Genomic DNA, 13872 nt, shown 5'->3' with positions numbered 1-13872 from the left:
CCTACAAACATGAGGAGGACATGCAAACTCCATGCAGGTGGTGTCCTTGGTTGGATTGGAACTTAGGACCCCAGCGCTGCAAGGCACCAGTGGTAACCACTATATTGCTGGGTAGCTCGGAAGACTGGCTGCTTAGAAGTCTTGAGAAAGCTGGTTGATAGACCCCAGGCTGTCACCTATGATTACCATGAAGCTTAACCTAAAATAACAGAGTATAACACACTTTTTCAGTTTGACAAAATTAATAATATTTTTTATTTTATTTTATTTTTTATTGGGGTGAAATGCCCATGAAAGGGATCGTCCAGATTACAAAACCTATTTTGCATCCTATAAGGGAATTTTCTGTTAATTAGAGTAAGTTTCTCCTCTCCTGATCAGGATCCTCATTTTTTGGCCAGATTGGTTACAAAGAGTGTCTCTCACATTGGAGGATCTGTCCTGTCCTGCATTACATAGACAACCCACTCATTTGTATGAGCGCTGTGTAATGCTTAATTTTATTATAGCATTCTTCTAATTTTGGACTAAAAATTATTTTTTCAATTGATCCTGTACAGCTTTCAGTTTCTGTCATTTGCAGACTGGCAGGCTCTCCCTTCACAGTTAATTCAATCAGACAGCAGCTCTGAAAGATAGATACCTTATCTCTGAACTCCTGACAGGTCAGAACCTCACTCTATCTCAGTTCTTATCAGTTTGATAAGAATTTAGCTTAAAACGATGTGCTTTGCACATCTGAAGGCTTCCAGATTTATTCATTAAACATTTTGAAAACCATGTATGATTTTTCTTTTCACTTCACACATACTTGCTACTTTGTGTTGGTCTGTCATATAAAATCCCAATAAAATACATTTAAGTTTGTAGTTGTAACATGAAAAAATATGGAAAAGTTCAAGAGGTATGAATACTTTTTCAAGGCATTGTGTATAGCGGTGTTACTTGTCATTATAATTTTAGCTGTAGGCATAATGATAATAGCTACTGAAGAGTTACCTGTACAGAATAGGAAATCCTCGCCTATTATTAGGCCAAGTCACCAGTGTGAAAATTGCAGGATTATATACATTTCTTTAAATACAGTGACATGGAAAAATGTTTAAAAAAAAAATAAAAAAATCGCCAAAAATTCTAATGAGAAGCATGCTTAACACAAAAATGTGATTTAAATAATAAGTCATTTTCTGACACGTTCACTTTAAATGAGTGTTTATGAACTGTCAGAAGTTCAGAGAAAAGGATTACAAATCCTGCCATCAGATCTACTGTCTGAAGGGATTCTCTGCGAAGAGAGAGCCTGCCAGTCTGTAAGTACACAGAAACTGAAAGCTGTACAGGGAAAACTGTGGGAAATGTTTAATAAAGGCTATGTGAAAGATTGATTTTTAGCCTAAACTGAGTAGAATGCAATAATAAAAAATGTGCCAAAGGTGCCCCAAGCCCTAAGCACTGTATTTAGATAATAGGTTCTTTACTAGGAAAGAGCAGTCTAAGGGCTCACACACATGAACGTATTTTCCTTCCGTGTTGGTTCCGTTTTTTTGCGGCCGGATGTGGAACCATATTGGGTCAACAAGAAAAAACAGAAGTTACTCAGTGTGCATTCTGTTTCTGTATGTCCGTTCCACAAAAATATAGAACATGTCCTATTATTGTCCGCATTACAGACAGGGATAGGACTGTTCTATTAGGGGCCAGCTGTTCCGTTTTGCAATGTACGGAACGCACATGGACGTCATCCGTATTTTTTGAAGATCCATGTTTTGCGGACTGCAAAATACATATGTCCGTGTGCATATGCCCTAATAATGAGGTACCTATAACAATTTTGGGATCTGCAAAATCTTGTGTAAATGATTCATTTTTCAGTTTGTACAGGGAGCAAACTTCCAGTTGATTTGGAAAAACTCTTCTTTCATGCATATCCTATTATGTACGTCTTCCCTTATGCTAGATACTAAACCACAATCTCGGTAACTGTTTCAGAGGTATTTCCACTACATACACCACGAAATTCAGACAGAAATGCTGGCACCCCAGGAGAAGGAGCAGATGGACAAAATCTTAACAAGTGTTCCCAGCCAACTCTTAAAAAACCCATCTCTGGAGAAATTGCTGCAAGAAATAAAAGAAGAGATTGCATATGATTACTACACGAGCCTTAGGAAAAGTATCGGTGAGAACTCATTCTTCATCATTTGTCCCATTGTAAAAGGGAATGGAATAAACATCATTAGTATTTCTGTAGGGACACCTTGGATGGGAACAGTTCTTTGTACTTATTTTTGGCTCTCGTCGGCATAATCTACAAGACACAGAGCATTTGAAAGCCGATTTTTTTGCAGATTCATTCTTGTAAGACAGGAATGCTTACTACATATTTTGTGACTTCAATTTTGTCAAACTTGTGTAGACGCACAGGGATAAGAAAAGGTATATACCCCGTGTCCAGTTGTCCCATTTAATGCAAGTTTATCTAAATAATTGGTTCCTGATTTAGACAGCCCCGTTTCATTTCTAATGCTAGATTTACACTTACCAGTAATCGGCCAGATTATCGGGAACGAGTGTTTCTGTGAACGCTCATTACCGATTATCTGGCCATCTAATTGTGCCTCTGATTACCAGATGAACAAGGGAAATGCTCGTTCGTTGAATGATCCTGTCATTCGTGCAGGCGCTGCAATTATCGTTCCTTGGCAGCAGATTGTGCTGTCTAAACTGCCATCTGCTGCCCAAAAACAATGATACCTCCTACTGTGAAGGAGATCGTTGCATGTAAATTTCCTTCACTGAGTGAACAGCCGACTGTTGGGAAGGAACGCTTCCTTCCTGACAATCGGCTGTTCTATCGGCCAGTGTAAACCCGCCTTGAGGGTAGGTTCACACCTCAGTTTAATTGATCTGCCGGGCTGTTCCAGCAGAGAACAGCCTGCTGGAGATCACTGGATCTGGCCTAGCCAGATACTGCCATTCACAGCCATACCCATACCCGGCCGCATGCAATGTTTTTTGTTTGGCCGTAAGCCGGCATTTCGCTGGAAAGAAGTCAGTGGGGTCTGGGGGACAAGAGCAGTATCTCACTAGGCCGGATTCAGTGAATTCCGGCAGGCTGTGCCTTAAGCAGAGGTGTAAACCGACTCTAATAGAGGTGCATCACCCGCTTGGGTCCCTCTCTGTTAGCAAAAGAGGAGTATCACTGCAGAGAGCTTCTTTCTTTCTGGAGGAACCAGCTTGTCTGCATTACATCATCTGTTGGGGCCTTACAGATTGTAGGGGCTGTCCAAAAGTGTTTCCGAGTACGCCTGTGTCAATCACTCCCAGGCAATGCACATCGCAAAGCTCCCCAGATTTCTGATGATTTTTTTTTTTTTTTTTTTAAGTGAACAAAGTTTTAATTAAAAAAAAAAAGTAATAAAAAAGTCACTCTTGGCCTCACCCAGAGGCTTCATAAATATGGAGCTTATTTTGGCCACTACATTTCTCAGTGTATTCACGCCGTGCAACTGGCATAGATTCATTGATAAATCTCCTGCTTCCCTTCTATCACAAAACTCGCTGTCTGCAGCCACCACTAGGGAGAGCTCAATGCAGAGGAATGTATGCAGTTACTGTTGACTGAAATGAAAGCTGTAAAAATCTAAATTTTTTGCGGACAGCACACTGACCCATGCATTTCTATGGAGCCATGCACACAGACATATTTTTTATATATCCATATGGCTTCTCCCCAAATTATCGAACATGTCCTGGTCTGGTCCTTATTGTGAACTGGAATAGTCCTTTCTATTGATGGAAGTGAGAAAGACGCTGAATGCCCATGGAAGGTATCTGTATTTTGCGTAGCCATTGTTTGCGGACCGAAATACGGACACAAGTGTGTCCACGAGGCCTAATATCTTGAGCTGTAGATCAGCTCTTACCATGGCAGGTACACAGATTCTAATTAATCTCGGTGACAGAGGTTGCTCCTCTTTGAAGGGTACGGTTTGTCACGCAGTTTTATTTAATGCATTTATTCGCTGGTCCACAATTAATATCCTGCCACCGTTGCTTCCCCCTGGACCGCCCTGACAAATCTAGACCGACAGTGCAAACTCTGATTGATAAGTCAATTACCAAAAGAGCCTTTTAATTACTAGACATGTAATCTCGTGTCGGACTGCTATGATCTTTACAAACGGAAATCTGGAAATCGGAAATATAGATTGCAATCTTGAGGACTATAAAAAATTCATAATCTTCAAGTCAATAGCTTGTCTGACCTATTTACTGCCGCTGAAGCTTAAATCACCAGAGCAAACTGATTAAATTAAACATCCGTTTATCACATCAACTTATTTCTGCCAAATGAAAATCAAACAGCGGTCGGGCTTAGGGGTCACAAATTGTCATAGTAATCGACTTACCTTCCATATTATCATATGGTTTGAACACACGCTGAACTACTCTCCCGGAAGATCAGGTATTTCTCCCTCTTGCCAGCAGCAATATTACTGTCCATGTTATGCACCTATCCCTGCCAAGTCTGAATTATAGACTCCACAGGGAGTAGTCTGTAAGCACAGTCTGTCAGAGGAGGGGATGCAAGTGTCAGGCTTGATGCATGACTGGCCGCCCGGTCTAGAGTTTATCGTGTGCTGTATGAGATATACAGTATTCCTTTCTAATGTATTAATTTAGTTTTATAGGCTCTATAAAAATTATGGTTCACTTCATATGGCCTCAAATTCTAATAAACACACAAAAAAAATACATTATCCATAGTTGCCAACAGTCCCGAATTTGCTGAGACAGCCTAAATATCATATTAAAATCAGCTGTATTTAAGAATAGTATTTTACAAGATATGAATTCACCATTTTTTGTAAAAGGAAATGACCATATACCGTATGGAAAAGAGATTTGAAAAACAAAACAACAGAAATAGCTCACTAATGAACAATAGGTGAAAGCAATGGACATGAAAATGCATAGACGTAGGTGAACAAATCAAAAACCCAGTTTCACTGTATCTAACACAGATTAAAGAGGTTGTCCGGATGGTTAAAAAAAATATTCAAAGGCTCAGAACGGTGTAAAATAATAAAAGAAACAATGCTCACCTCACCGATCCCCTGCCACTCCCGTTCCACCAGTTCACTTCCAGTCTCTACTTCCTGGTCCCTCTCCACACAGGAAATCACTGACCACAATGGTGACTCTCCTTAGTCCGTGATCGGCTGAGTGGTCACATATCTGTGTCAAGAGGGACCAGTAGGTAGAGACTGGCGGGAACCTGGGAAGCATCAGAAAGGGAGCGGTGGGGGGGAAGTGTGAGGTGAGTATGACTTGTTATATTCTGTTACACCAATCTTTTCTAGACAACCCCTTTAAAGTAGTTTGAGGGAAATAAAGTAATTTAACAACTTATTGGAAGAGTTGTTGGAAAATAGGGATGGTGGTACATGTGGTGGGACTATTACTAGGGGGTGTTTAGTGCGAGTGCATATTTTATATATGGGGCAGAAAAAAAAAGAAGCATTACTCACATCACACACTGCCCTCCTGGAGATGCCTGATCATCCAGCAGCTGTCATCCCCTTCTATTTTCTGAGAGTGTCAAGTCGGGACCAGGAAATGGAGACCAGCGGGGCCGGTAAGCATCTGAACGTCGGGGGCAGGGGATTGGTAAGGTATGTAAAGCTTTTTTCATCCCTTATATGTAAAAAACACTTTGCTGGCTGGTTTCACACACGTACCAGATACAAATTGGACTTAGAAGGGCACTTCACAGACTTGCTTCTACAGTGTATACCCCTGCTGCCCACATATTATGTGACAGGGGATCTTCAGCACCGTAAGTAATCAGTTCTGTACTGCACAGTTGGAATATTGTCATATGTATCACCAATCTCTTATGACTATCCACACATATCATTACTACTGTGTACCTGATGTTTAGATCACTACGCCGCTATATACTGGTGCCTACCAGGATCGAGTAGGTCAGTCACATACAAAATAAAATCATTAAGCTTATATGACATTTCTAAACGCTGTCACAATCTAAAGATCTGCTGAAGACGCCTCATGCTCCTCTTCTCCAACCACCCCTTTCATTGTTACCTTCTTTTCTCTATGGCTTTGTTCACATCTGCATCAGAGTAACCTCTGTCACAGATTTTGTCAGAAGTGCAAGACACAAAGCCCAGCATGCTGTACTATTCTGTTCGGAAACATGGTGGGCACCACAGCTGTAACCCAAAGGCTCCATTTGTCACAGTTCGGTGTGGGAGGGAAACACCACACTGAGCAAGAGGGAAGGGGGGACAGGGGATCAGGCCAGAGAACTATAACCATAACAAAAATCCTGACTGACTACCAGTATGAACAGACCCCTGAGGTAGGTGTGTTCATACACAGTCATACCTAGAGTCCTATCTAGTCCTATAGGACCCTGGTACTAATGGCAGGGGTGAGACTACCTGTTCCTCCAAAAGGAAGGACAAACAGGAGTCTCCCCAAGGCCTAAAACAAACAATAGGGAAATGCAACTCACAGAAACCAAACAAAATACAAAAGGGAAGGAAAGACTTAACTTCAAAGAAGCAATGGAAGCACCCGGAACTCCAATCCAAAACTGAAAGTGAAGCTATAAACTGCACAGCATTGTGGGAGAAGCAACTATAAATAAGGAAGGTTAAATGACTGCATTAGCAACACCTGAGGCAAGGGGTGTGGCCATTACCAGAAACAACACAGACGCCTATTGATCCCTAGGAAAACATGTCAGATCAAACCACGTGTTGCCAGTCTCACCGATCTCCTGCCACCTGTCACGGGAACGTCCATACCACCATTATAGTCAATGGCGTCCATTGGGTGCCTTTGGTATATGTCATTCGACCGATTTGGCACTGCCGTTATATATTAGTTTTTCAGAATTTTTCTGAAATGACACAGCAAAAGTGAACGCAGCCTAATGTAATGGATCTCTGATGCTGAGCTGTTTCAGTGTATGTACCTTGTTCTGAGGTCTGCCAACATGGCTGTCTAAGTTAACGCAGTCAAATCTAGAGCCGCTGCCACCAAGATCTCCTCTTGTAGACCAAATAGAAATTACCCTACGGACAGACTGTAGGGGCACACCCTACGGACAAGGCACACCCTATTGTCAGTTTGTTCATACACAAACTGACTGCACTACTGACATGAAGTGTTGCTACTAGTGTGCTGCGAGATTTTATGTTTTCTGGAAAACCGTGATATTTGGAATAAAAGAACATGCCATATCCCATAAGCTTGAAGAGAAAGAAGGTCAGCTGAGAATACAGCAAGACACAAGTATCCCCGTGATCATCACGAGCTTCATGGTGTATAATAAAACTAAAGTCCTATTTTTCAGTTTAATTTCACGTTCAGTCGGAAAGTGTAGCAATTGAATTCTCATTTGTGCATACCTTATTGTGGAAGCCTTATGTAATTGGTCACTAAGGCACAAGTTAATGATATGTAATTTGGCTGCCATCAAAGCTCATCTGTGCTGTAATATTACTGTACCTTCAGCATAGATGAGCTTTGTGGAGCTGTAATATCTTCTCAGAAATCAATCAGTGCAGTGAAGATACTGAGAATAACTTTGAATCCAGCACCTGCTCTAGCATTCAGAAAGTTTTAGACCTTTAGACCCTTCCACTTGTTTCACTTTTGTTATGTTGCAACCTTATGCTAAAACAAAAAAAATATAAATTTTCCCCCGTCATTCTCCACTCAATACCCCATAATGACAAAGTGAAAACAGAATGCTTGTGGTTAGTCAAAGCACCTTTGGCAGTGATTACAGCCTCCAATCTTCTTGAGTATGATGCTACAAGGTTTGCACACCTGGATTTGTGGATTATCCTCCATTCTTCTCTGCAGATTCTCTCAAGTTCTGTCAGGTTGGATGGGACTGTCAGTGGACAGCCATTTTCAGGTCTCTCCAGAGATGTTCGATTGGGTTCAAGTCAGGGCTCTGGCTGTGCCACTCGAGGACATTCACAGAGTTGTCCCAAGCAAGCCCTCTGTTGTTTTGGCTATGTTTTTAGGTTAATTGTCTTGTTGGAAGGTAAACCTTCAGTTCCGTCTGAGGTCCAGAGCACTCTGGAACAGATTTCCATTAAGAATATCTTGGTACTTTGGTCAGCCTTTCCTCAACTCTGATCTCCCTGTCGCAACCATAAAAAAAAACCCCAAAAAAACACAGCACCCCACCATGCTTCACTGTAGTGTTGGTATTGGGCAAGTGATGAGCACAGATGACGCTTAGAATTGAGGCCAAAAAGTGCAATCTTCGTTCCTTTAGACCAGAGAATCCGTTTTTTCAGAATCTTGAGAGTCCTTTAGGTGCTTTTTTTTTATTTTTATTTTTTTAAACTTCACGTGGTCTTTCATGTGTCTTTTACTGAGAACTAACATTTTCTGGCCACTTTGCCATAAAGCCCAGATTGGTGGAGTGCTGCAGTGATGGTTGAGGTTCTGGAAGTTTCTTCCATTTGCAGGATCGTTGGAGGTCTGTCAGAGTGACCATTAGGTTATTGGGTCTTACCAGGACCCTTTTCCCCTAGTTGCTTACTTTGGTGGGGCAGCCAGCTCTAGGAAGAGTCCTGGTTGTTCCAAACTTTTTGGAGGCCACTGTGCTCTTGGGAACTTTCAGCGCAGCAGAAATGTTTTTAGATCTGTGCCTGCACACAATCTAAAACTTGTGAACGGACCAAAATGGGGGCCAGAGAGCCAGGGCTTAATTAGGAGGTTTGCATATACAAATATAGGGCTCATGTACATGACCATACTTTACCTAAAAGTAGGATTAAATTCCCATATGTTTGCCAAATCTTTCAGTTGCTACAGTGCCACTTTTGGGAACTGTTCTAAGGCTGCAGCTGACAAGCCGCGTTATGCTGGCCAGATGCGGTATATCAGGGAGCAGGTCCCACAGCTGTCAAATAGCTCAGTATTAGTCAAAATTCAATCCACAAATATAGCTCTTAAAGGGTTATTCCAGTTTGCATCAACATCCTTTAAAATAATCCTTTATGAAGGTTGCTGTAATTTTGTAATGTATTTATTTTTCCTTTAGTTATCCTATGACCAAGTCCATGCAGCTCTTTCTTATTTCCTGTGATGTCATGTCCATGGGCCGGGCAGTGATAGGGGAGATTCTATGTAACTAGCTGGGTGGGAGGAGCTATAAACTAACTGTTGTTAGGGGAGGTGCTGGAGGTGTGGCAGAAAAAAGAGAAGTGCATCATGGGTTCGGTTGGACACAGCAACAGGAAGTGCTACCTACAGGATGTAAACCAACCAAAGGGATAGGTTTACATGGAGAAAATGAGTCAGGAGAGTCCAAACTGAAAAAAGCAATGGGAAGATGTACAGTCGTGGCCAAAAGTTTTGAGAATTACATAAATATAGAAATTGGAAAAGTTGCTGCTTAAGTTTTTATAATAGCAATTTGCATATACTCCAGAATGTTATGAAGAGTGATCAGATGAATTGCATAGTCCTTCTTTGCCATGAAAATGAACTTAATCCCAAAAAAACCTTTCCACTGTATTTCATTGCTGTCATTAAAGGACCTGTTGAGATCATTTCAGTAATCGTCTTGTTAACTCAGGTGAGAATGTTGACGAGCACAAGGCTGGAGATCATTATGTCAGGCTGATTAGGTTAAAATGGCAGACTTGACCTGTTAAAAGGAGGGTGATGCTTGAAATCATTGTTCTTCCATTGTTAACCATGGTGACCTGCAAAGAAACGCGTGCAGCCATCATTGCATTGCATAAAAATGGCTTCACAGGCAAGGATATTGTGGCTACTAAGATTGCACCTCAATCAACAATTTATAGGATAATCAAGAACTTCAAGGAAAGAGGTTCAATTCTTGTTAAGAAGGCTTCAGGGCGTCTAAGAAAGTCCAGCAAGCGCCAGGATCGTCTCCTAAAAAAGGATTCAGCTGCGGGATCGGAGTGCCACCAGTGCAGAGCTTGCTCAGGAATGGCAGCAGGCAGGTGTGAGCGCATCTGCACGCACAGTGAGGCAAAGACTTTTGGAAGATGGCCTGGTGTCAAGAAGGGCAGCAAAGAAGCCACTTCTCTAACAAAAAAAACATCACTGACAGATTTATCTTCTGCAGAAAATATGGTGAATGGACTGCTGAGGACTGGGGCAAAGTCATATTCTCCGATAAAGCCTCTTTCCGATTGTTTGGGGCATGAGGAAAAAGGCTTGTCCGGAGAAGAAAAGGTGAGCGCTACCATCAGTCCTGTGTCATGCCAACAGTAAAGAATCCTGAGACCATTCATGTGTGGGGTTGCTTCTTATCCAAGGGAGTGGGCTCACTCACAATTTTGCCCAAAAACACAGCCATGAATAAAGAATTGTACCAAAACACCCTCCAACAGCAACTTCCTCCAACAACAGTTTGGTGAAGAACAATGCATTTTCCAGCACGATGGAGCACCGTGCCATAAGGCAAAAGTGATAACTAAGTGGCTCGGGGACCAAAACGTTGACATTTTGGGTCCATGGCCTGGAAACTCCCCAGATCTTAATCCCATTGAGAACTTGTGGTCAATCCTCAAGAGGCGGGTGGAACAATGGGTTGCTATCAGTCAGGAATTGGCCCAGAAGTTGATTGAGAGCATGCCCAGTCGAATTGCAGAGGTCCTGAAAAAGAAGGGCCAACACTGCAAATACTGACTCTTTGCATAAATGTCATGTAATTGTCGATAAAAGCCTTTGAAACGTATGAAGTGCGTGTAATTATATTTCACTACATCACAGAAACAACTGAAACAAAGATCTAAAAGCAGTTTAGCAGCAAACTTTGTGAAAACTAATATTTGTGTCATTCTCAAAACTTTTGGCCACGACTGTACATGAGGTGAGCAACTAAGTGAGCATATTTGCTAATAGCCATAGTAATCCCGGAAAACCCCTTTAATTAGTGACCACGCACATTTTTTTTAAATTGCATTCCATGAGCTATAACGTTTTTGTTTTTTCATCAATGTACTTGTATGGGGTCTTATTTTTTGCTGGATAAGTTATAGTTTTCAATGCACCATTTTGGGAACATGTAATGATTGATTAAAGCCAGCTGTTTAGCTAAAAACCCTGTTGTGTACGTCAGTACAAAGGCGTATTAGTAGTCACTAAGGGGTTAAGACTGCATCTTCTAGAGGGGCACAGACTGTTAAGATATGCAGATCTTCTGTATATACAAGAATATATTCTCCGAAGTGCTTGTACTCATCCCACCAATATGGAAAAGCATATGTAAAGAACTCCTGACGGCCTCCGCAGAGGAGAGCATATTAGGAATGCAGGTGCCCTTGGGGGGATTTGTAGAACACACAACAATACAGAACAGAACCTGCTCCAGGTTCAAGGCCTTTCCTCTTGTCTTTTCCTAGTGAAGTGTCTCAGCAAATGTTAGGAGATTATCTTGTAATAAAGTGCTTAATTCTCCTTTAATCCCCTGTTTGGTATGACAACTGTACATTGAGGTTTTCATACAGTTTTTACTAAGGAAGAATCCAGCAGCCATTTAGGAAAATATCACCCAATTTTCAGCGTTCACATGGCTTCAATTATCGTTATGCCACAGATTTAACACGACTCACAAGCGACTATCATCGCCCTGGCCTTAAAACAGACTGACCCAGTTGCGCCAACTGGTTTACCATTAATGTTATTGGTCGTAGTGTACCATCCATTGCCCCAAAAGGCACAAAACCTTCTATAGTTTATTATGGAAGCATGCTGATATTTTTAGGCAGTTTATAGCCAAAAATTGTTTTCACTTCAAGCAGTGGGAGGTGTGTACAATTATGTTTGCTTTAGTAGAGAAAGATTAAAGGTGTCAGCAGGTGTGAACACTGCCTTAGTGAGTACAACCACAGATGTTGCTAACTACTCCTCCACAACATACAGTAGATCTTGTATGGAGGAAGCCATCTATTTTGTCTACTGCCCATCCTATATCATATTTTAGTTTGGAATACATAGCTGTCCACCAAGATTAACCCATCTTAAATGTATAAGAGAGAGTACTAGGAAAAAATATGTTTCCTCCAGGACCTCGCCAATATCAGTCTCACATTGTATGTCTCCTCCCGGAGGGCATGGCCGCTGCTCCATCAGCTTGGACCGTCCGGTGTCTCTCTCCTCCTGCCCGTTGGGTCTGGCTACCAGAGTAGCACACAGGCTGCAGCCTACTTTTTGTTGCTATGCTCCCGTCTACCCTTAGGGTGACTGTGTGCGATCTTTTGGGTCCTTAAATGACCTGTGTGTACACGCTTTAAGCTACAGCATATGGCAGACCTCCCTGGGGTATTTAAGGCACCTTGTCCAACTGTGCAATGGTGTCTGAGCAATAGATTTTCGTTCTTTAGTTTCCGGCAGAAGTGTGCTGTTTGTCGTTCATCTGCCCATGTACTGACTTCTGCCTGATTTCTGGATTTGTCCCTTCACTGCCCGACCTGGCCTTTGCCTGATCTTCATTATGGTCCTGAGCTGCTCAAATTGGTTGCATGAATCCTGCCTGTCCTGACTTCAGCCTGTCCTTGACTATGATGGTCCCCGAAGCCTTGGTGCTCTGCACCGGTGTCTCTTAACCGCCTGGGTTAGCAGTCACCTGAACAGAGGCTACTTTGAGAGGTAGCAGTGGAGTCAAACATACAAAGTATAGGAATTAAACGATAATGACCAGTGGGGCCACTTAGATAAAGTCCATAGGAGTAGCCCCAAGCCAAATCTAATATATATATATATATATATATATATATATATAGTCAAGATAAGTGCCCTGTAGAGGCAGAGAACACTTTTCCGACCTGTCTGAAATGGATTGTCTTCATGATTTTTTATTTTTTTTTGAAGCTTCTCTCTTTTCCAGCAATCACACAAATGAGTGGCCATCTGTTTAATGCATTGACCTGCTGAGTAGTACTTTTGTTCTGGCACATAGAGGGATGGTTCTCATGTGGGGAACCCTGCTCTATCACGTCTGTGGCCTTGTCTGGTGTCAATATATCTTTCTAAAACTAGCATGATCTGTAATTGTGGCTCCATGCTGCCAACTTCTAGACTTGCTGTTCTCGGAGATAAAGGCCATGCCAGAACTGTCCTGTTGCTGCACTCCAGGTAATACATAAATAAGTTCTGAAAACTTTCATCTGACTCATATGGAGGAGGGAGAGGTGGGAAATGTTCCACTTTTTCCTGCGGTAAGGAAAGAAGACTAATCCTTGATTTAACACAGCCTCTTCTAACGCAGATCACTCTTTCTTCCTCGAGAAGATTTTACTAATCACGGTATTCATGATACTGGGGGAGCGGGGGGGGTCACCATATGTCCGCTCATCTTTACATACCATTTTCATATGCAGTAGGGAATTAAAGATAGCAGCGTTTTAATCTTAGTGCCTAATCTTCCAATTAAAAGCACAGTAATGTAATTTATGGAACCATCCCCCCAGTCAGAATCATACATTATCGTGCAGAGAATGGGTTGGTAGTAAACGTAGGAGAATTGATAATATATAAGGCTTCATCAAATGTAGTTGGAAAGAGATTTTAAGTTTTGCAAGCCCAATGTCTTTTCACCGCTTGAAATGTTATAGTCCATGATGGATTGTTGTGAATGGTAGGATATGGAATCACTAGGTCGTCATGCACCATAAATTTAATGTTTCATTCTTATAAAAGAAGGTACGTGCTTTTCTATGTCCAGTACTAAGGAACCATTGTAGGCCATGACGGATTATTCTGAATACAAGAACATGGACCATTTGATTTCCGTCCTAATACATTGTGCTTCAATATTTCTGGACTGACGTTATC

At 41.7% G+C, this 13872-nt stretch overlaps 1 protein-coding gene across 1 annotated transcript in view; it reads left to right on the top strand.

Annotated features, from left to right (window-relative positions):
- DNAH3 (dynein axonemal heavy chain 3) overlaps nucleotides 1-13872 on the top strand; it is a 373397-nt gene that overhangs the window by 50269 nt on the left and 309256 nt on the right. Inside the window, exon 6 of the mRNA XM_044304498.1 lies at nucleotides 1990-2179. Within this exon, the coding sequence (XP_044160433.1) occupies nucleotides 1990-2179 (190 nt within the window). The remainder of the gene's footprint in view (nucleotides 1-1989; nucleotides 2180-13872) is intronic.

The sequence above is a fragment of the Bufo gargarizans genome, chromosome 8 (genome assembly GCF_014858855.1).
Source record: "Bufo gargarizans isolate SCDJY-AF-19 chromosome 8, ASM1485885v1, whole genome shotgun sequence".
In the NCBI taxonomy this organism is placed as follows: Eukaryota; Metazoa; Chordata; class Amphibia; order Anura; family Bufonidae; genus Bufo; species Bufo gargarizans.
The sequence above is the reverse complement of the archived record's forward strand: the minus strand, read 5'-3'. Positions and strand labels throughout refer to the sequence as shown.